Raw genomic sequence first — 22,367 nt, 5'->3', positions numbered from 1 at the left:
GAAATCACAAGAATGAACTTCACACACGAATTCATAGGTCATATGACGTATCTTTAATTGTGAAATAGATTTCTGCGTGTACTTGATAAGTATTGTATTATTGTTAAATACGAAATACGTTTATGAGTTAATGTAAGCACTAGCGTGAAGAAGCAGTCGTAAAGGCACCGGCAGTTTGGGCGCTTGGCAATCGCGACGGCGCGTCGGCATCACGAGACGTCGGGTCTGAAATTTTCCTTCAGTTGACGCCGCGATGTCGTCGGGGGAGGAGCGCGTGGCTGCGCTCCTTTCTGTCATCACCGACAGCGGCGTCGAAGTTGAAAAACTTAGCAAGCTAAAGGGATATAGGAAATTAATGAGACTTAATCACACGCACAAAACTGCGACTAGTAGTCTCAATAAGGACAAGTGCGGTGTCAACGATATTATTGAAAATAATAAAAAAAGAAACGTTAATTCCAAACATGATAACAAATCTCAAAAGTGCAAACAGGATGCCGGTGCTAATTTAACAGATAGTGAAAGTGAGACTGAAGGAACTAATGCAAGATATTGTGAGTTGTCATGTGGTGCACATGACACATCGTGCAGATCTCGTCCTGTACTCACATGGATGACAGGATGTTGCGTGGCTCTCATCTTCTTGTTCATCCACCAACACGAGCTGCTCACCCATCACGGCTTCTCGAGGTTCTGGCTCAGCTGGGAGAACGTCGCCCTGCACGCTGAGGTGGTGAGTGCAGTAATGCAGTCATGCTACTCATTGCTTCTATTACTTTACTTCTGTTACTTCTGTTACTTCTGTTGCTTCTATTACTTCTGTCTTCTGTTACTTCTGTTACTTCTGTTGCTTCTGTTACTTCTGTTGCTTCTGTTACTTCTATTACTTCTATTACTTCTGTTACTTCTATTACTTCTCGAGGTTCTGGCTCACCTGGGAGAACGTGGCGTTGCACGCTGAGGTGGTGAGTGCTGGGTAATGCAGTCATGTTACTTATAATACTATTACTACTTCTATTACTTCTATTACTTTCATTACTTCTGTTACTTTTATTACTTCTATTTCTGAATTAGTGTCATGGAAAATGTTTGTTTTAAGAAGGAATAAATCTCACGTCCTTTTTTAAATCAATTAAATCGGCAGAAGAAAATGACTTTTCAAAATGTTTATGAGCCAAAACAAAATGTTATAATTACACTATTCTTTTTCCTGTGCATGAATGGTGAATGTTTAAAGGAAGCTGAAAAATGGCCGATGTGTGTATTTAAAGTAAAAGAATGAATATAGATTTATTCTATATTAAATGAACATAACTTTCAGTAAATTATGGAAGCGACGATAAAATTGCCGTTTAGATAATCAATAATATTAATTTAAATAGCTTGGTGGGAATCTTCGTGGTGGATTATCTTACTAAAGATTAAAACTCTTATTGATGTTATAAGCAATTCCTCACAAATTGTATAAATCCATACATTAAAAATTTGTTTAGAAAAAATACCACACGCTATCTTATCTTCACCAGAAGCAATATTTCTTTTTGCGTCGGAACCTAACCGCTTAAGCAACACATCCGTCTTCTTCTCTGTTGCTTTGTAAGGCTAGATATGAGCTGCCTGCCTGCAACACGCGCGTATAATTCCAAGGTTTTTACTCGGAATTTTCTTGCAAACTGATGATGAAACAAAAAAAAAAATGGCTCATGCAGCATGTCGCAATGCAGCAAACGTGGACGCAGTGAATGGTTTTTATTCAGAAAGAGGTTGGGGTTGATGCCTGAACAGAAACTTTTGAAATTTGAAACAGAATTTGCAATGAAAAAGCAAGATATTTTGATGGACCCTGGGAGAAAGAGACCTTTTTATTTACCCTGAGAGAGAGAGAGAGAGAGAGAGACAATTTACAATTACCCGGCGTGTGGCAGATTTTTTATTTGCCATGAAATTAAGAGATCTTTTTATTAACCCTAGACGTATATTTTTCCTCATCTGACTGTGCAACATCTTTATCGTCTACTCAGTTGGGAAACCTACATTTTCCATTTCAGACAAATTTTGTTTATATGCAGTAAAGAAGAATTACTCGTGCTATCTTCCCTAATCAGAAAACTACAATAATTGCAAGATAATTTAAAAGACCACTAAGTTGAGGCAAATTTAATCTGGTTGTAAAGTGAACTGCAAGGAAATTAATGGCTGTTTCTTTAGCTAGGCTAAGTTTCAGAGTTTCCGATAGTTTTTCTTTTTGTCCTGACTCTGCAGTAACGCAGATTTTAGGCTCCCACTAAGTCACACTTTAGAAAAACCTGAGCTGACAGTCAATGAAATGAAGAAGTCTTCTGCACTCCGAAGTTCTAATCCTGTTTCATACTATGAATAATGGTAGTCAATTAGCCCGTAATTTCTCATTTCTATTCCACAATCACCTCGGGCATTTTCCCATTAGCAGGACGTATATAATCAGCCAGTCACTGATTAATCTGTCCATTCCCGGGAGCAACAATTTATGCAGTAATAAGCGCGACAAATTCGAGCCGCTCGCGAATTTTGACCCAACATCTCAAATCCGACGCGAGCGACCCTAGGGGGGGGGACTGAAATATTCAGGCGCCGCGGCCGACACGCTCTCACGGACACATTTTTGCAGCGAATATTTTCCATGCATCCGCGAATCTCGTCTCGTCCTCACTATCGCTCCTAAATATTCAGTACAAGCGGATGAGCAAAAAAAACTTGTGCAGTTAAATTTGACTCATATGGAAAATTCTCAAAAGTTATGCTGCAGAACGAAATGCAATAATACTTACACAGATTAACAATGAAACAATAATGTTAACCTGAAAATCTTCATGAAATTGTAGTGAATGACTAGATCAATATCACCACGATAAAATCATTATGAGCAGAATTATATCTTAATTTTATATGTTATCTTCTTCACACTAATATCATCTCGAAAGAACCACGAAATTTCATAATCAATTTAAACAGTTCTTATTTATATATATCATGATCGTAAATTCACGGCATCTTGGATAATAAACTTGTATTCCCTGGTATCTTCGAATAATTATTTATCCAATCAAAAAATTACGAAATAAACTGCAATTTCATTTATCTCACAAAATCAATTGACCTGAGGCAACATTTTTAGCCTTTCCGGCTCGAAAGAACAACAAACTTTCCGAGTTCACTAAATAATGCCAGCGTTTGACTCGAGGCGGGTAATTGAAATGTCCGCAAGCAATCATTAATTAAGTCGTCCAGAAAAAAATTCCGGAAAATTTTTAATTTCTTGTGACTGCCAAAGAAAAGAAACTAATGAATATAGATAGAGAACTAACATTGGGAACTGGACAGCTGGAAGACTGAATGATAAATATTTCATACGGTGGTCTCAGGGTGAACTATGATGCTAATTTCTTTGTCAATTATTATCTTTCAAGCTCAAAGTTGATGGAACAACTAAGTCACACGGATTTTAAGCAACTTGCTCCTGAAGCGCCCAATTCGAGCGCAAGATGTCGTTAATATATTTTAAGTAAAAAATAAAGAAAATAACTTGCTCTGAAAACACATTATTATTATTTCTTGAAGAATTAGTTTACGTTGGCAATCAGACCATTTTAAAGAGCAATAGACAAGTTATAATTGTTAAGAAGACAATTATCATTAGAAATTAGTTAATCCTAGTAGCAATAACGATTTTGGTCCATTAACCGAAAATTATTCCTGCTGGCAATTGTCAAAATAAATTATTGTGTCGAAACTTTAATTTTAGTCAACATTTAAAAAATGTATCCATATAAGCTCCTAATTTTCCATTATAAGTATTTTAATCAATAAAGTTTTGTGTGGAACCATTTGTATTTATTCCGAACAACAAAACCAAAATTCCCTGAAAAATCAAAAACCTGCGCGCAGTAAATAGAGTTTGTTTATATGTAAAGAAATACGCCTTATATATTGGGAGGTCAGGTCGTGTTAAACGCCTCACAGCATTTACGAGCCATGCCCACGGCCTACAACACCCGGTGCCAAATCAGCTTTTTGTTTAGGAGCCGTGTTATCAAAAACAGTTGAGACTAAGAAAAGTTAATATAAAAAGTTAAGAGTTTTTAACTCCGTCAGCCAATCACTGCAAGCGTTTCAAGCTAAACCCACCGATCACAAGCTAGAAATCGGCCGCTACGTGTACTTGGGCGAGGTTGTATGTCCAGCCACCGTACAGTAAAGTTTTAAAGTTAATGTTTTCCTATATATGTGATTTTATTTAATATTGTTCAAGTCGCATCTTCTATATACATTATTTTTCAAAATTAAGCCCATGCGTGTTTTATCAATGAGCAGGAGCTCCAACAATTATCTTCGTTACTTAAATTTTTTCAATTATTTATCTTTATTCAGCATAGGTGTTTAAATTGATGCTATATTTATCAACCTGAGTACAAAATTTTATAATCAATCGGACAAGTTATTCTAAATCGAATTGAATGTTCCTTTGAATATTATACTATACAGGGATTCAACCGATGAGTTCCAAGTCGTATCTCAGCTTTCAGTTGCACGGACACCACCAGCATCATGTCCCTTTCTTCTCGCAGAATAAATTCATGCTCTATAAACGTTATTTATGTTGTTGGAAAGTACTTTGTATAAAAAGCTTTTAAACATAATACATATTCATGTCATTCGTATTGTTATCATGTCAGTTTTGAGATGAACTTGGATCTTTAATCCCGCTGAATATACGCGCTTCCGACGCTAACATGGCGAAAAGACCAGGCAGATCACACACGGGAGTCACGTTCGTGAGGCAGATCACACACGGGAGTCACGTTCGTGAGGCAGATCACACACGGGAGTCACGTTCGTGATAGATGACGTCACCGTTTTGCAAACTACGAGAATTTGGGAATAAAAAAACTGTACTCGCGCTGGATGATGAATGGGAACAGCCTCTGAAAGTGGGGGAAAAAGTGCAATCATTCACGCCTGAGCCCGTTTTGTGGATTCTGGATAAATACGATTTTAATGCAATTTTTTATAAAACATTGGTGTTATTGATATATTACAGATATATTGTTATCAATATATCTGGATCTGTGGGTAAATGTGATAAATTTTAGCAGATGATTCTCAGGCGTATTCCTGGCACTCGTAATATTTGTAAAATTTACAAATTTCGCCACTATCAAAATCGTGACCAATTTATAATTATCAAATTATTTCCTAGGTTGCTCAGACTGCAAAAATATGAGACAATAAAAAATTTAGAATTATTCAATCCATGTAATGTATCATTAGACTTTATATATCAAACTACCCATTTTCCTAAGTGATGCACAATAGAGGTCTTCATTCGGTTGTCTCGCAACGAATGTAAAAACGAAATTCAGATCAATTTCGGTATCGGGCATCGGTTTTCGATAGCAAATTGTTCTGCCGCCGCCTGAGACCAACGACCATGTTTGCACGTCCAAAATTTTTATTAGTGTCATTGGGGTGAAATGGGAATTCTAACTAGCCTGTTCAAAAATATTTCTATATTGATCGTTTGCAAAAAAAATAAAATTTCGAACGTTAAAAGACATTGAAAATGCAAGGCAGACTTAATCAACTAAATCAAGGATTCATCTGGACGTGTAGCTTATTTATTAAATGAAACATTGAAAGGAATCGGTCAAACTTTAATTCTATGGGGTAAGCAATGAACTAAACGCTTCAATCTGTACAAATATGTGAGCACATTTCGCATGCCGAAGTGCAAATTTCTTTATATTCGAATATAAGGTTATACAATTATAGGCGTTTTTCATTTCGCATGCCGAAGTGCTAAACGCTTCTATATTCGAATTATCATCCATCATAAAAAAATACAATCATTCAGCTAGTTGAAAACAAATTACAACAGACTGATGAAGACTAAGACTATAATACTCTGTAACCGAATACAAATTCCTACAGCCAAATCACAATATATGTTACAGAAAACACGTTCATAAACAAACAATGAAGGTTCCACGAAGTAGAAACCACTAGCAGGAGAAACTTAGTCAATGTGCCTAGAGGAAATTCAGGGATGAGTCATCGCCAGTTCATCGTCGGCCGACTCATGGGTTCCTATAATTCGCCTCTAGATTCCAGTAAGAGTACCGCTGACTTCAGTCAGATAAACAGTTGGGGTTTCAAGAGGATGTAGCTTTCCCTTCTCCTTTGCATCGTGTCTGAATAATACAACTCTTTTATATCTACCAAAAAACCGGCTTCGTATTATGTCCTGAGTTGTGCCTTTCCATTCTGCATCCCATTATTCTCGTATTTTTAAATGTCTTTCACTGCAAAAACCTTACGCACACGGTCTTCACTTGATAACTTTCATCTTATCCTCAGTACCAGCCTTCCCTCCTATACAGCCTGCCCGCAAATTGCCTTCACACAACACCTCTGGCCGCCCATATATTCTTAATTAAATTTGTGAATTTCCTGCCTCAACGTTATTAAATGGCTTAAGACCAACTGTTATTTAGGAATTGATGCTTAATTAACAATTGGAAGAGCGACTGGTCTTTTATTATGTGTAATTTTAATAATTTATTTTTATAATTTCTTGAGATGAAGGAGGCGAAATTTCAATGAAATCCTGACCTGGCGACGTGATTACGGAAGCGGTATCAAGACCACAAGAAGTTATTCTAAAGTAATTAATTAAGGAGTGCAGTTTAGTTTAAGTATTTTGTGAATATCATTCAGATAAAAACGGGCATTCATTTGAATTTATATGGACGAATCAGGTAGCATTTTCCGCATCCCAATTTCTATCTATACCTCTGATTCTAACAGCTTGCCAAGGACCAATGAACCCAACCCCTTCGAACGTGCGTTGCTAAGCGACATCAAATGATCACCTCCGTGTATAATTCAAAATTAAAAACGCATACATTTTTTTACATAAAAAATAAGGTTGGGTTCACATTACTGATAATGCAATGCATACTTCATCTTTAAATTAGCATGGTTCAAATAAGTTACATGGGTGGAAAAAATTCAAAGTACTGTTAGCAAATACTTTCCTGATGCAAAATGATGCGTCTTTGCGAAGCATTAAAGGAAAACTCAATTCAGTTTTCATACAAAAAATATAAGAAGCTTATATTGCTGCACAGTCAAACTAATCTGTATTGTAATCTGCGGTGAGTGAAGGCATGGCATTGCCGTTGCTGGAAGCTCTTCCAACATCCGAGAGTAATAAGCTTTCTTTGGGGACTCCCAGGAACAGGCATTCGCAAGAGAGACTGAATAAATTCATCGCTGTGAAACATGAACAATTTAAAAAAGTGGTCGTTGTAAGTGCTGATGAGTGATGGGCGAAAATCACGTGATGAATAACGACTTTCATCGTATTAATTGAGTCGCTTAAATATTAAATATTAACTTATACTTCAGATTAAATATTCGTTAGGGACTCCCGAACAATCAATAGATATTTTCATATATCAAGGCTTCGTTTATCGTTGATGTAATTGCAATAATTATAAACACAAACGAACGCTGTTTTCCATTCTAACTCAGGATTTAGACGCAATGCACATATATAAATAATATGTTACACGTTAAAAAGACGCCTCTCGTATATAAATTCCGTACATTTTATGTTATGTTGACTCCGTACACCGCACGTCAATAAACGTTGATCGTAAGGCAACTCCGTAAGTTGCACGATATATTTTTTCGCCGTATACGTTAAAAAGACGTCGTCCGTTGTAGGTTATGTACTTACGTAAATCGTACGTTGCGTGCTGTGGAACGCCTTCCCTGCATTCGGAGCTAGAGACGTCGCCCTGAGCACGTCTTAAATACCAGACCTATTCACTGCGTCGCCTGACGTCGCCCTGCATGAGCACGTCTTAAATGCCAGACCTGTTCACTGCGTCGCCTGACGTCGCCCTGAGCACGTCTTAAATGCCAGACCTGTTCACTGCGTCGCCTGACGTCGCCCTGAGCACGTCTTAAATGCCAGACCTGTTCACTGCGTCGCCTAACGTCGCCCTGAGCACTTCTTAAATGCCAAACCTGTTCACTGCGTCGAGTGACGTCGCCCTGCATGAGCACGTCTTAAATGCCAAACCCTTTCCCGACGATTCATTTTCACCCATTCACTTGCCCGGGTTATGTTCGCAGCAGGTGACCGACTCTGCATTTTATTGCAGCAAACTGTGCATTTACTGTGCAGTATACTGTTTTCTAATTGGCATGTGTGGTATACTGCTTTCTATTGTATGTATATGTATTGCAGTGCTCTCAACTGCTCGGTATATAGCTTTCTACTGAGCAGTGTATTGTTTTATACGCCATACTTGCTTGCATGTTTTTTGCCCAACGTTCAAGCAAGCTTCCAAGTCTTTCATTGGTTTTCACCAAGTTCAGCTAGCGACCAAGTTCAGCTACTCGAACAGCAACACTTCAAATCTGCGGTCGCTTGCATTATTTTCTAAGGGTAGACGGGCTACCGATACAAATATTCATTTGCATTCATTGCGACACAGATTTTCGATCCGTGTAGTTTCTCTTCACTAAGTTAATATTAAACCGGAAATATGTTTCCGAAAAGACAATTTTGAAATGGGATTTTACTCGCTGGCAATACACTTGAAATTTTCTATTCAAATCGAAAAAAGACAATTTCAAAAACAGGATATTTTTCATTGCAATGATCCAAATCATATATATCATCGTGTTTTGGTTCAGTTATAATGATCGATGCTTGCAAATTAATCATTATTCCTTTTGGGCTCTTCGGATGGAAAATATTTCGAATCAAGCAAGACAACCTGAAAAATGGGAAAAGGCTTATAAATGCAATCAAATGGTAGGTTAAGAATTTATTTCATCTTGGACTTGATAAACTCATTTAACGTAAGCGTTCGTCGAAAGATTCATGATTTCTACTTTTAATTATTTTTTCATTTTTCCTAAGCACTTCACAGTCTATGAAAGGAATATTTCAAGATAATATCCTAATTCTCTTAGTAGAAATAGTTTGAATGAATGACCGTTTAGTAGGCTGGAAATCGTCTGAAATTTTCGGCTAAACTGCTATTAAAATGAATAGGGATTCTTACAGTCAATCAATCAAAACTGCGAAGTTTATGATTGTAATAAAAAAAATTAATGGAAGAGGAGCCTGTACCAGATTCAGTAGTATTCTCATACAATCAAATAAAAATTAGTTAATTCATCATTCATTCATCATCTTTATTTCATCAATTAAATATTCAATGAATTTATTTCAATCTCTTTATCGGAGCTGTCTGACATTTCACTCCAATCATGCGATTTTGAAAAGTTCTCTGAGGACGCATCAAAACAACGAAGCCGTAATATTTGACAATAAAATTGCAATTTAGATGGAGATCTAGTAAAATAGCACATTAGCTGGAATACTCCTCCATCAATATCCTTAATTTTGACCAAAGTAGCAATAATAACAGCTCTTGCTCTTGAGGCACCAGCGTGTCAGCTGTTAGGGAATAGTATACTTTTATTCATATTTCAGAGTAACAATTTTTTCATTTTCATTTAGAGCTTTCCATACTTTAGGTTATGCAAATATCCGGGATTCATTGATTGATGTTTTAGTTACGCGCTGGCAAGGACTATATACCACCTGGCACAACGCAATTGTACATACCTACGTGTTTTGCTGAATATAGTGTGAACTCGTGTTTTGTCTGAATTGAACCTTATCACGGCCGTATCAAGATACATTGATAAGAGGTAGTCCCTAGCACAGCAAACTACCTATCTAGATATCTTAGAGTTTTGGTTATGCCCACGCTTTAGACACAAAATATTCTTTATCTCACCACGCAGGTTATCTGAATTTCATTTTGAACTAGCGGTGAGCTCACTCTTCTCTTCAATAATATCCAAATAATTGAATGTGTCTTCCTGTTCGATCCGGCAAAACCCCACGTTTTCAAATAAATTGCATGCAGAAATTTCAGCTTGAGAGGTAGCGCAGTGCTACAGCTAAGGTAGGTTTAAGTCATCAACTAACAGCCTTCGTAGCATATGAATTTTAACGTATTAAATTAACGAATTTTCATTTTTTAACGCATTAAACATAATCTCATTGAATTTATGTTAGTTTGCTATGTTCAAAAACTCGCGAGTTTCTTTTGCACCAGCATCCGCCCAGCCATCAATTAACCAGGCCGCGAGGGGGGGGGGTGGGCTCAACTTCCCACGGGGATCCTTGCGTGGCCTTCCTGTGTAAACTAGGAGCCCTTTGCTCTCTAACTTGTGAAGGACATCGGGCCAGGGATAAGGAGCCACCGCAGCCAGCGGTGGCTCCCACAGATATACGTCTTGAACAATAAAATGTTTTTTGCTATTTTTTCTTCTGTGAAAGCTTCTTGACTTTGCAACGTGGTATTGCTATATATAAGTTATAGTTTGAAGTAGTTAAGAATACTTTAATAGCGCTTTTCTCCATGCAATCCCAGCTGCTACGATAAAGTCAAACATGAATATTTTTTGTTTTGTTGACGTCACGTGATCAAAATCGCTTTGCCCGCCATTCAAAGGCGAGGATTTCATTATTTAACGATTTACCGTGGTCGATATTTTACCGATAACTATTTTGTTATTTTAAATTTTTTTATCAAATGTGTTTCATAAGAAATAAAATTTCGCATGGAATTTGCTGCTCAAATTATACGCCATTAGTGGCAGTGTCAATATGAAGCACGAGTCTTTATCATAAGTTCGCTTCTTATGCAAGAGCTTCCTTCAAAATACTGAAAACTGGGAACGTCTTCCGTGCTGCGCTGTGTTTAAACTAGTTGTTGAAACTAAGAAACGTGACGAATATCAGAAAAGTTTCGTTGGTGAAACCTTTGCACAACGACGCCACATGTCGTACATGCGAAGCAGGCACGTCGAAGATAGTGCGTTTGAACGCCATGCACTTACTTTACCATGAGCATAAATATTGCTAAAAGAAAAACATATTACACTATTTCATCGCTAATTGTTGATTAAATACTTCAAGACAATCCTCTTGTATTATAAATTTTTGATATCGTTAAACTCCTACCAGGCGCTGGGTCCTACACCACACAAGTCCTGCACTCAGAGTACAAAAGACTTTGCCCAAATATCGATGCACTCTATGCCCATATATGTGAGTCATCCTGAGCCAACTTTGCCCAGTAAATGAGTCTATCAGTGTTACGTGTAGAAAGTGCCTCAGTATTCGGATAACATGAACCATTCAGAGTATCTACTAAATAGCAGCAAAATATGGCAAATCCTAAAATATATCACATGAATTCGTCTTGAAGAATTGACTGTACAAATCCAATAAAAACCTTTTGATGAAAAGTCACCATATTATTACACCTCTATTAATATTTTCATATTATTAAATAATACCAAATTTGTAACTTGTTGATGGCTTCATTAGGAAAACTCGGTTTATCTATAGTCACATTCTTCTCTCAATCGTAGCCGTGAAATACGAGTTGTAGTATAGCGGCTTGAATTAAGCAGTTGTTACATCTAACCGTGAAGAGCTCAAGCTGATAAGAAGCTTAGACAGGCAAAGAATTAGCGTCCGTCATTACATAAAATGACAGACGTTTAATCACCTTGACTGAGCTTTGTGAAGCGAATAAATTCATGTAATAAACAAACTCTGCGTCTTTGCACTCAAATGGTGACGGTAGACAAAGAGCGAAATTACCGTAAAATTAAGGATTCGATGTGCACTAAAATTTCTCTGAACTATTATTGAATGAATTAAAAGTGCTTCCCATCTGTACATTTTTGGCTTTAATGTAGCTTCTGGTATAATTTGAGGTATCTCTTTATACAGTAGTTTAATTTAAATATTCATTTAATGTTTTGATGTTTCCACGTTTATTATTGAGCCAGCAGTGTCGAGCAGCATAACCAAGGGACTGAATTCTTAATGCTAATCTGCTCTCCCTGCTTAATGGAAACTCCTAGTCCGGCTTAGCAGTTGAATAATTCAGCCTAAAGGAATTAAAAATGTCAGCTCCTGCTCTCAAGTCCGAGCATTAGTGAGAACGGAAGCATGCAAGTGCCCTTGTTGTGTATCTCTCTGAAATTGGCACTCGAATTGGCACTTCAGATTTATTGAGATTATTCATTCTTAGAAATTAATCAGTCCTGGATTTCTAATTCTATTTTTAGATAAGTAATAATTCAAACAGAAATATCAAGAATTTTCGGGATTTGGAGTAAATCATTTGTTGGGAGTTTCAAATCAAAAGGGTTGGAATTTTGCGATGAAAGCTGAATTCCTCCCATGAATATGGCTCGCTGTTGAAATTGCGTTGCTGTCACTGAAGCTCGGGTGGCACTTCGAAATGCAGGCCGAAATGAGCGCTGCATGAATGTCTTTAAAGCGAGAGAACAAAGGGGTCTGCAGGACATAACTCCATCGCAGGTCCTGGAGGATGAATTGCTGAGTGGCGATGGCTGATCCATGACTCGAATGCGAACTTTTAATCTTTACAAGAAAAAAAATTAAGTTCTTAATTATATAACTATTTTGATTGAATATTAGTTTCTCAAAATAAAAATTTAAAATTAAAGTTCAGGTGTAGAGAGAATGAATTACCGTTCAAATTGCGGTTTACATTTTTAAACTAACTTTATCAAGTTCATACAAGTTAGCAACAAAGGATGCATAGGAAGATTCTTGAAGTATCGCAATTCCAGATTTTCGTTCCTATAGTAATGCATTTAGATTATTTTCTCAAACTTTACCTCTATTCAGTTTTGATACGCTGATTATTCATTAATGCTTTCAGCACACAAATCGTTAACAAAATTATTTATTCAAAGGTTGTACTTTGATGCATGTTTTGTTGCGGCCAACAGAGTAGCTTTCAGTGACAATTTTCGTGTGTCGTCTTCATTTTGCGCATCAGATAATGTGTTTTATTTGTTTTATTTCCAGATTTAAGTGGACAACTCGGAACCGGATAACGAATTTCTGCATCATTTTTGAAAGATCATGTCTCATGACAAGCGCGGGGATTTTTCTAGGTTACAATTATTTTTTCCTTGTCGGGGAAACTTAGTCTGCGTATTTCCATTCTTTTTGTTTCTATGGACACTCAGGTCGCATCATTCCATTTAATCCTCGCTGAAAATGGCGAATTTATTTACGACCGTGCGAATCGCTTGCATTCTTGGCTCCGCTCAACTGCTGCATCAGCATTTTTTATCTCTGGTTTCACGTTTGCTAGCTGGCCAGGTTCTGTTCATCAGCTCTTCGCCGGAAATACATTCAATTTACCACTAGTATTTTTATGCAACTTCAACTTGAACCCATTAAAAATATCTAAATTGCTTTTAACATTTTTTAAGCGACAACTATTTTTAATACTGTTATTACATCTACCTAATTTCTTATTCCCGATGCATCGAAAATTTCTTGACTCATTACATCATTTTCCAATGAATAAGTTTGATATAATTCATACAGAAATTTACGGAACCGCTGCAATTTTGAGTTATATTTTGCACACATCATGAGCTTTTCTCAGTGCATCGCTAAAATTGTTTATGGCATTGCATACATTTCAACGGCTCCGTTTTTTTCAGTTATTTTTGACCAATGGCTGATTTCGTTCCTATAATTGACACTCATTATGGTCAGTCAACTAATCGACGCCCTGCACTTATACTCACTCCAAACAGCAATAATGGCTCTGATATTTTTTTAACTCTTGAAATTGTATGAGACTTTTTAAAGTATATGAGATTCTTTAAATTGTATGAGACTCTTTAAATTGTATGAGACTCCTTAATTGTAAGAGGCTCTTTAAATTGTATAAGACTTATTAAATTGTATGTGACTCTTTGAATTGTATGAGACTAATCAGATTGTATGAGACTCCTTAAATTATGTGAAACTATTTAAATTGTATGAGACTCTTTAAATTGTATGAGACTCTTTAAATTGTAATTGCAACAAAGCATCGTAATTGTATGACTAAACATCGAGAACTGAATATGCTGGCTTTAAAGAGACTTGTTTGGCAAAGGAAAGACAAAGCTGCGAAATTTGGCTCCGTTCCACGGCGTGATCCAGAATTCAAATTCGTAGGATAATTAAAGATGATTCGTGATGGCAAGTAAACATCTGAAGATGAGATGGCTAAAAAATTTCAAAAACTACGCGAGCCGGAAATTCAACTCCGTCTTTGTTTCACGGCCAACAAACAAAAATTGCCATTCGGACCGGCGCTGCTTTTGGATTCGAAGAAATAGGCTGAGTATTGCATCCAATAAGACCGGTTCGTCGAGCCAGTCATAAATACCTTGCATTTAGGTTCAGAACTTTACAATGATATGATTTCCTCTTTAAGCCTGTATGAATGAATTTGTAGCGACAGCCTCAAGATTTAATACTGATTATATAACCTATTTAAGATTAGAAACTAATTTTTTCTTTACTTTGTATGATGTAACATAGATAGTTTAGAATGTGAAGGTTATTTTTGCTAACTGGAGTTTCAAAAATTTTATACAGTATTTGCCGTAAATATTCGAAACTGATATTCTACGATGTCTGCCGCACGACAAATAAAACAGGTCAATTAATTCGATGGAATTCTAAATACTTTTCAATATGGATTCTTTTAAAATCTGTGGGAGATCATGAGCACGAATAGTTCCTTTGATTAGCTGTATCAATATAAATGTTGTTTGTCTGAAGTGGCAGCATCAGTATTCTAAGGACCCATTGCTTGGAATGGTTAAAGAATCAAGGGGCACCCCTGTTGTATAGCAACTTGGCTTCGTCATAAATTAAATTCGGCATTAAGAAGAAGCCGAGCTGTCCACACAGAGGCTTCAAATTGTGAAGGGGAAAACGCGCTGCGCGAGGGCAACGTTTCGTGTGAGGGTACATACATCACCTGAGGGAAGGCATCACGTGGTGCTAACGGAACGCGTGGTTAGGATGTACCTCGCTTTGCGAAGATACCTATTTGTGCGAAAGTACCGCATTTTCTGCGGGTACCGCGTAGTATGAAGGTTCCCTCGCATCTGAGGGTACCCTCTTGCACTTGAACTCGCTGTATGAGAATACCACGGCATCTGAGGGTATAACCTAATTAATACGAAGGTACCGCGCGGTTCGAGGGTACCACGGCATCTGAGGTTATAACTTAATTAATACGAAGGTACTGCGCGGTTCGAGGGTACCACGGCCTCTGAGGGTATAACTTAATTAATGCAAGGGTACCGCGCTGTTCGAGGGTACCACGGCATCTGAGGGTATAACTTAATTAATACGAAGGTACCGCGCGGTTCGAGGGTACCACGCCATCTGAGGTTATAACCTAATTAATACCGTTTTGTGCGAGGGTATCACGTCATCTGAAGGTACCGGGTTGCACTTGCGTACCGCGTAATGCGAGGGCACCGGAAATTGGACGCATCTGTGAGGGGCTTGCCAGAAGCACTGCGAGGGGACACCCTCGCTTTATGAGTGTCATAATGATTCTATTTTCCGTGACCCGAACACGAGCGTCGAGAGCGGACGCATGACATCGTTAGCTGGCTTGAATTATGCAACTAGTAATGTAAACATGATCTCGAATTCAAATTGTCCAACATTTAACAACATGGAAAAATTTAGATTTTTCACAAGTTATTGGTGCAATACTTTATAATACTGTGGAGTTTTGTAGGTAAATAAAAAATTTTCAGGAAACGTTGGCTTAAAAAAATTTAGTCCTTTTAGAAATGTAGACGGAACCAGAACTAGAATTGTAAAACTTTAAAAATTTTATTCGTAACTTTTCTCGAAGCTTTCCAATAGGGCATTTGAGTTAAATAATGTTTCCAAAAAAAAACTCCCTCCAATTTTGATTGATTTGATTTGAAATTATTAACGAAATTCGGAATAAGAAGATTCTCATAACTCAGGTTATTCATCATATTTTATAAGCTATTTTGGCATAAACGAGAATGATACATCAAGACCACTTATGTTATTCATTCTTCCGCGCATTTTTTTCAAATCGGAGTAATAAAAAGAATCTGTATTTTAAATTGACTCATCTGAAGTGGAGGTATGGAATGGATAGCCACTAAATAAACCGGCTGGCGCACAGGGCTAACTCTGACAGGGTCGTTCTGACTCATGTAAGTTATAGGTGAGTCAAGGATAGCGTCTCTGACGCGGCTCTAGTTTTCAGTAAGGGAGGCTCGTGATCAAAAGACGACTTTGATGGCCTTAAGCTCATTACAATTCGTTTAGTTCAAATTAAGGCTATTGGATGGGAAGCTTATTGGCCGAACATCCTGGTTTTGTCAAGTCACTGAGTATGGTAGATATTAAGTGCTGTGAAATATATTTACGGTGCACTCAATATTCGGAGGGAAATGTTCCTACAAGCTAAGCTTTTTTTTTATATGTATATTTACATATATTTATTTATATTTTGTCTATTAATTGTATATTTACGTTGTAATTTCGAAAGGGAGTTTTCTCGTAACTCCCTATAAATTTATGCATACAATTGCCTGACCTTAAGTTTTCAAGTGCTCATCTTGTGCTATGAAATGATCGGTGCTTCAGCAAGTTATCATTACTCACTCACAACGTAGTAATGATCGGTTGACCAGAAACATAGATATAAACTCAGCTCACTATTCGTTTCATCGACACTCTTAGACTCTCCTAACCATGAATAATATTTTGAAGTTCATTAAAACTGCCCCAACTCACCACCATTATTATTTATTCACTTATCAATTATCTTCTCATGCCTGCAGTGCACCATCGAGCTGCCGGACCGTTTCCAGGACATCTTCCGTCCCGTCGTGGACTGCGCCATGTGCCGCAACGTCACGCACGTCGACAAGGTCGCCCGACTTTCCCCCCAACTCTTCGAACAAAGGCGAGCTCACGCCACTTTCTTCCCGGCTATAAAAAACAAAAATTCATATGTTATAGGTCAAAACTCGCTAAAATCCACGAGCTGCGGCTTTATTCTAGAAATATTATGAATATCTTGTCCATTGAAAGGCTTTTTATATGATGAAACAGCGGGTTAATACAGCGCTGTTTGGGACGTTGACTAATGACTGCATTAAAAATATCTTAATTAGGGTTTATAAGTTACCTAGATGCCCAAAAAAAAAGCAATTAAAGATAACCTGAAATAAGCCATTCAAGCTAACTTGAAATAAGCAATTACTCGACATCGAATTTATAATGTGGCCTTAGGATGCTTCCAACTGGGAGATGCATTCACTTAGGCTTTGTAAAATGTAGATTTTGTACTCGTTTTTCTATTCATTGGCTACTTACATTCTTATAAGGTTTCTTGCGTGTGCGTCTTTCTTGCGAATTTGAAGCCTGGCAAAGGAAACATAAATTTGCCTGATTAGGTGGAATTTCATTATTGATGGAAGATTTCTGCTCTGATGAGTGAAAATTTACTCGAAATTTAAAAGGTTCGAGTTAGGTTTGAATGGGTTTTCTTTGACTACGCTGCTTCAGTTTCAAAATTAAAAATTGGACTAGGGGTGACGAAGTTTCAGGATGACCGGAACCGTGATATCGTAATTCAGATTAACACGATTCTCAAATTGATATGATTATATATAATGGGCAACGCCGGGCTAATTTGATAGTTTATAATAAAGATTGTTACCGATTCTGAAAAACTTTCGAATCAGTTAAAAATCTGGTATCATTTTTTACAGAAGAAGTCCTAATTCACAGATATAGGTATACCTAATTTTTCAATTTATTGTATAATAAATTCAATCACCGCACTTATTAATTGTAGAATGACTATTTACTACATCAATGAAGTGAAAACTTGATTGTTGTTCTTAACAATATTGTAATAACTGTTAACTATATTGTACTATTCTATAAATAATGGGTAAGACCTGAAGGTGACCAATTACATATTGGGTGGTAAATCATCGGACATGATAGTCAGAATTAATCATTCAAGAGAAAGCCAACAGAAAATTATTTCCATCATGGCAATTTCAACCAAAAGATTTTTTTTGATACAAGCCTAGCAGCTAAGTTGTAAGTAGTGCCAGATTAATTTTTAGCGCATTTTCTCATTTATGGAAAAAAGGCGCTATTGTGCTCGTCATGTCCGTCCGTCCGTCTGTCAGTCCGTGACCACATTTTCGTCGACGCGAAAATGTGCTCTCTGTCACTCACTGCAGTGAGTACAGAGTTATATTTTTTCAAACAAGATAAAAAATTACGACCAATAACAATAATTTTAATTTTTAACAGGCCACTCTGCAGACTTTGATGACCTATAATAAACGGCCGAACAGCGCAAGGCCTACTAGTTTCGCACGAATTTCCCTCTAATATATGTCAAAAGTTTTAGGATTAGCGAGGCAGTTCTTTTGTACGATTTTCGGCTGAGACGAGAAACTGTGAACTAATTTTACTCGTAAAAATAATGACTTCAACTTTTAGCAAAATTTAGAAGGCTATAAAAGACGGAATGTCAGTTTTGACAGCCACTAAAATATGGAACAGCCGACCGCTACCAGCTTTTATATTATTTCTCCCTACGTTATAGAGATGAAGCGATCTCGCAAGCTTGTCTGTACGCAAAATAATTACATAAAAATGATCGTGCCACTGCATGGCTAACTATGATGATTCTCATATTTAACATTTGATAAAGTTAGGATACTTGCGACATCTGAAGAGTAGATTAAGGTTCAGCCTAATCTCGTGAACCAAAATTTGTGTGGATTTCTTACATATTTTGAAATCCGAGCATTATAATTGAGTCTCTGATCTTAATTTCTTGTCTCCATGTACTTTTTTTCCCTAGGTATCATTTCCAATGTAGCTGATAAATCAAATCACTCAATAAAGATCTATTTTCACTCCTTTAACTATCAATAATGTATGCATGGACGCCAAAGATTCTTTGTATGCAAGTTGTTCAACAGCTGCGCGGTTGCCGCCTCGCAGTGAAGGCCCATGTGGTCTCAGAGACTCCCTAAAAATCTCATTTCTTTTGAGCCAAATTATCGAATTTTCGATGACGGATTACGCTATTTTTCCACGACTTACTATTTAGGAACATTAAAAATTATAAATTCTTCAATATCAGAAATAATATAATGCGTTTTCTGTTTCGGAACTTTACAGGTCCGCCAAAGGACATATTACAGTCTAATTCACTTGAAATAAATTCAAACAAATTATAATTTTTTAAACAGATCAGACGGGTTGTGATTATTCCAGGAATAAACAGGTACTCGGAGTTGTGCTTGTGCTGTATTGATTATAAAAACATTTTTATTTAATGCAAAGCGTTTTCTCTTCTGCTCAGATCGACCACGTCGGCAAGCGGTCCTGGCAAGCGCAAATTCGTGGCAGTAAAACCTGGACGCTGGAGCCTCCGCCTGAGTGTTACTTCCAGTGCCAGACACTCAGCGTTACTGTACATCCTGGCAACATCAGTAAGTAGGTCCTGTCAACACTGGCAACATCAGTGAGTAGGTCCTGTCACCACTGGCAACATCAGTAAGTAGGTCCTGTCACCACTGGCAACATCAGTAAGTAGGTCCTGTCAACGCTGGCAACATCAGTAAGTAGGTCCTGTCACCACTGGCAACATCAGTAAGTAGGTTCTGTCAACGCTGGCAACTTCAGTAAGTAGGTCCTGTCACCACTGGCAACATCAGTAAGTAGGTCCTGTCAACGCTGGCAACATCAGTAAGTAGGTCCTGTCACCACTGGCAACATCAGTAAGTAGGTTCTGTCAACGCTGGCAACTTCAGTAAGTAGGTCCTGTCACCACTGGCAACATCAGTAAGTAGGTCCTGTCAACGCTGGCAACATCAGTAAGTAGGTCCTGTCACCACTGGCAACATCAGTAAGTAGGTTCTGTCAACGCTGGCAACTTCAGTAAGTAGGTCCTGTCACCACTGGCAACATCAGTAAGTAGGTCCTGTCAACGCTGGCAACATCNGTAAGTAAGCCATGTCACCACTGGCAACTTCAGTAAGTAAGCCATGTCACCACTGGCAACTTCAGTAAGTAAGCCATGTCACCACTGGCAACTTCAGTAAGTAAGCCATGTCACCACTGGCAAAAAGTCCAGTATCAAACTTTTGCGAACTGCATCAGGCTGGAGAGGAAGATCGGTCTCAGATTATATTTATCGCGAACAAAATAAAGATTAGAACTTCTATTGCTTGCAGAATAATAATAACTACCCTACTTATAACATAACGCAAATAATTAACACAAAAATTGTGATACGAATTTAAATGAGCGAAAACTCTCAAAACAAAGCCAATTTTGAAAGCTTCACTTTCAAAATAGCTGAAATATTTGTAACCATGGACGCGAACAAGGATCTGACGCACTCATCGCACCAATTAACAACCAATTAGCTTGCACTCAACTTTTCTGTTTTTTCCATGACATAATACAAATAATGGAAATATTTGTAATTAAGTTTATAATTTGGCCGTCTCACAATAGCCATGCCATCCGCGTGCAGTCGTGCTGGATGATGGAAGAATCAAGTGTACGACTGGAGGTATCAAGTGTTAGACTGGAGGAATCAAGTGTACAGCTGGCGGAATCAGGCGTCTGGCTGGAGGAATCAAGACTTAGTGTCCACCTGTACTAATCATTTGTACATCTGGAGGAATCAAGTGAGATAATGAAGGAATTAAGTGTCCAGCTGTATAAATAAAGTGTATAGCTGGAGGATTAAAGTGTATAACTCAAGTGATATAATATCCAAATAATGCTATGATGTTGCCAAATGCTGTATGGAGACGTCGAACTAAAGCAATGAAATTCACACCTGAAACACAGGCATTAATAGGAGCTCGGGAATGTTGTATAAAGGACCCGAAATAGGTATCTTAGGTCTTGGTCTCAAAATTTGTATTGGAAATAGCAAATGTAGATTTTACACAAGGCTCCAAAAATTAGACTTGTCTAATAAATATATGTTTTCTTAATAAATAACTTGCGTAGTAAGCGAAACTCGAATTGACTTATTTAGAGCTTTTATTCACGAAAATACAAAATTCTGAAACAAGATAGCCCTAGTGCACAACATGCAAGAGAATGATATCAAGGTAATATATTCATTTTTCATTCGTGAGGTGTCACGCGTAAAACATTTAATTACAGAATACTCACAGGTCCTGTCGCCAGGTCCATAATGGGAACAGTAGTTATTAGGTCTTTACAGTGCAAGAGCCGAGCCGGTTCTGTCCATACTTTTCCCTCAACGTAGCGTACTGGCATAGACTGCGGTAGGGAATATTACTTATGAACAATACAGTAGAAATTAAAATACTGTAAAAAACTGGAAATGGGGTCAACTTTAAACTTTTGATTTAAATATAAACTACGTGCTCTAAGAAAATTTCTAGTCGAGCACTTCAATTCACTGTTCTCCATGTTCGCAGCTGGACTTTTCTCTTCGTCGTAGCTGCTAAGCAACGCTTGTGGAGAATTTTATAGTAGAAGTAGTTACAGTATATGTAGTTATATTATACCCAGAGCAAATGTAGTTATATTATAGCCGGTATTTTACGTTTTCGTATCTCTGTGTATGTGATAAAATTTTTAAACAGTCAGATTTTCATGTTATGTGCACGTAATTTTATCTTGATGCCATGTCCAGACATTTTCTGTTCAAGTAATTTTTTCACGGTTACTGTTTTTTTGGCGGAAATTGTTTCCCTTTAATCTTAAATAGTCTGACAGGAATTCAATGATAGTTCATAATAACTGAGGCAGGTCATTAATTAGAAAAATCAATCCACCTTCGTGTACCAAAATTCTTGATGTCTAAGCTTTGGCGATAAAGGTTGGTCGAACTTGCTACATTTTTGCCGTAAGCTCAGCTTCTTATATTTCAATAAACATTTAATGAATAATTATTGTATAATAGGCGAACAGCCAACTGGAACTTATTTGGGGAGGACCACTTTGATGATTATGGGAATAAGCAATGACATAATCCAGAGTTATTTTATTTCTGCCATGGCGTCATGCCAGAGTTGTAATATATCAGCCATTATGCAAGAGATTCAACATCTTTGTTGTGCATCATGCCAGAGTGGCATTTTTTAGTACTAGTTGTAATTTGAATATCTGAATAAAAGATAATAAGGTGAGCCTGTTTATAGTAAATCATAATGAGAAGTAACATATAGAAATATAAATAAAAAATGTACATATTTGTATAACATTTTAAGAATAAATACAAATAATAATAATAATAATAAATTTTTATCGAAATAAATAATTATTTTGATAAAAATTGGTAACG

At 37.2% G+C, this 22,367-nt stretch overlaps 1 protein-coding gene across 1 annotated transcript; it reads left to right on the top strand.

Annotated features, from left to right (window-relative positions):
- Positions 1-253: 253 nt before the first annotated feature.
- LOC108681876 lies at positions 254-22,258 on the top strand. The gene is made up of 4 exons (XM_018170950.2): positions 254-733; positions 16,831-16,955; positions 19,392-19,521; positions 20,571-22,258. The coding sequence occupies exons 1-4, from the start codon at positions 254-256 to the stop codon at positions 20,700-20,702; spliced, it is 867 nt and encodes a 288-aa protein (XP_018026439.1). The 3' UTR covers positions 20,703-22,258.
- The last annotated feature ends 109 nt before the right edge of the window (positions 22,259-22,367 follow it).

The sequence above is a fragment of the Hyalella azteca genome, unplaced genomic scaffold (genome assembly GCF_000764305.2).
Source record: "Hyalella azteca isolate HAZT.00-mixed unplaced genomic scaffold, Hazt_2.0.2 contig3653, whole genome shotgun sequence".
Classification (NCBI taxonomy): Eukaryota; Metazoa; Arthropoda; class Malacostraca; order Amphipoda; family Hyalellidae; genus Hyalella; species Hyalella azteca.
The sequence above is the reverse complement of the archived record's forward strand: the minus strand, read 5'-3'. Positions and strand labels throughout refer to the sequence as shown.

Coding starts and splice junctions, on each gene's coding strand:
- LOC108681876 (XM_018170950.2), top strand. CDS start 254: ATGTCGTCGGGGGAGGAGCGCGTGGCTGCGCTCCTTTCTGTCATCACC. Junction 734..16,830: donor TCGCCCTGCACGCTGAGGTG/GTGAGTGCAGTA, acceptor TCATGCCTGCAG/TGCACCATCGAGCTGCCGGA. Junction 16,956..19,391: donor CCCCAACTCTTCGAACAAAG/GCGAGCTCACGC, acceptor TCTTCTGCTCAG/ATCGACCACGTCGGCAAGCG.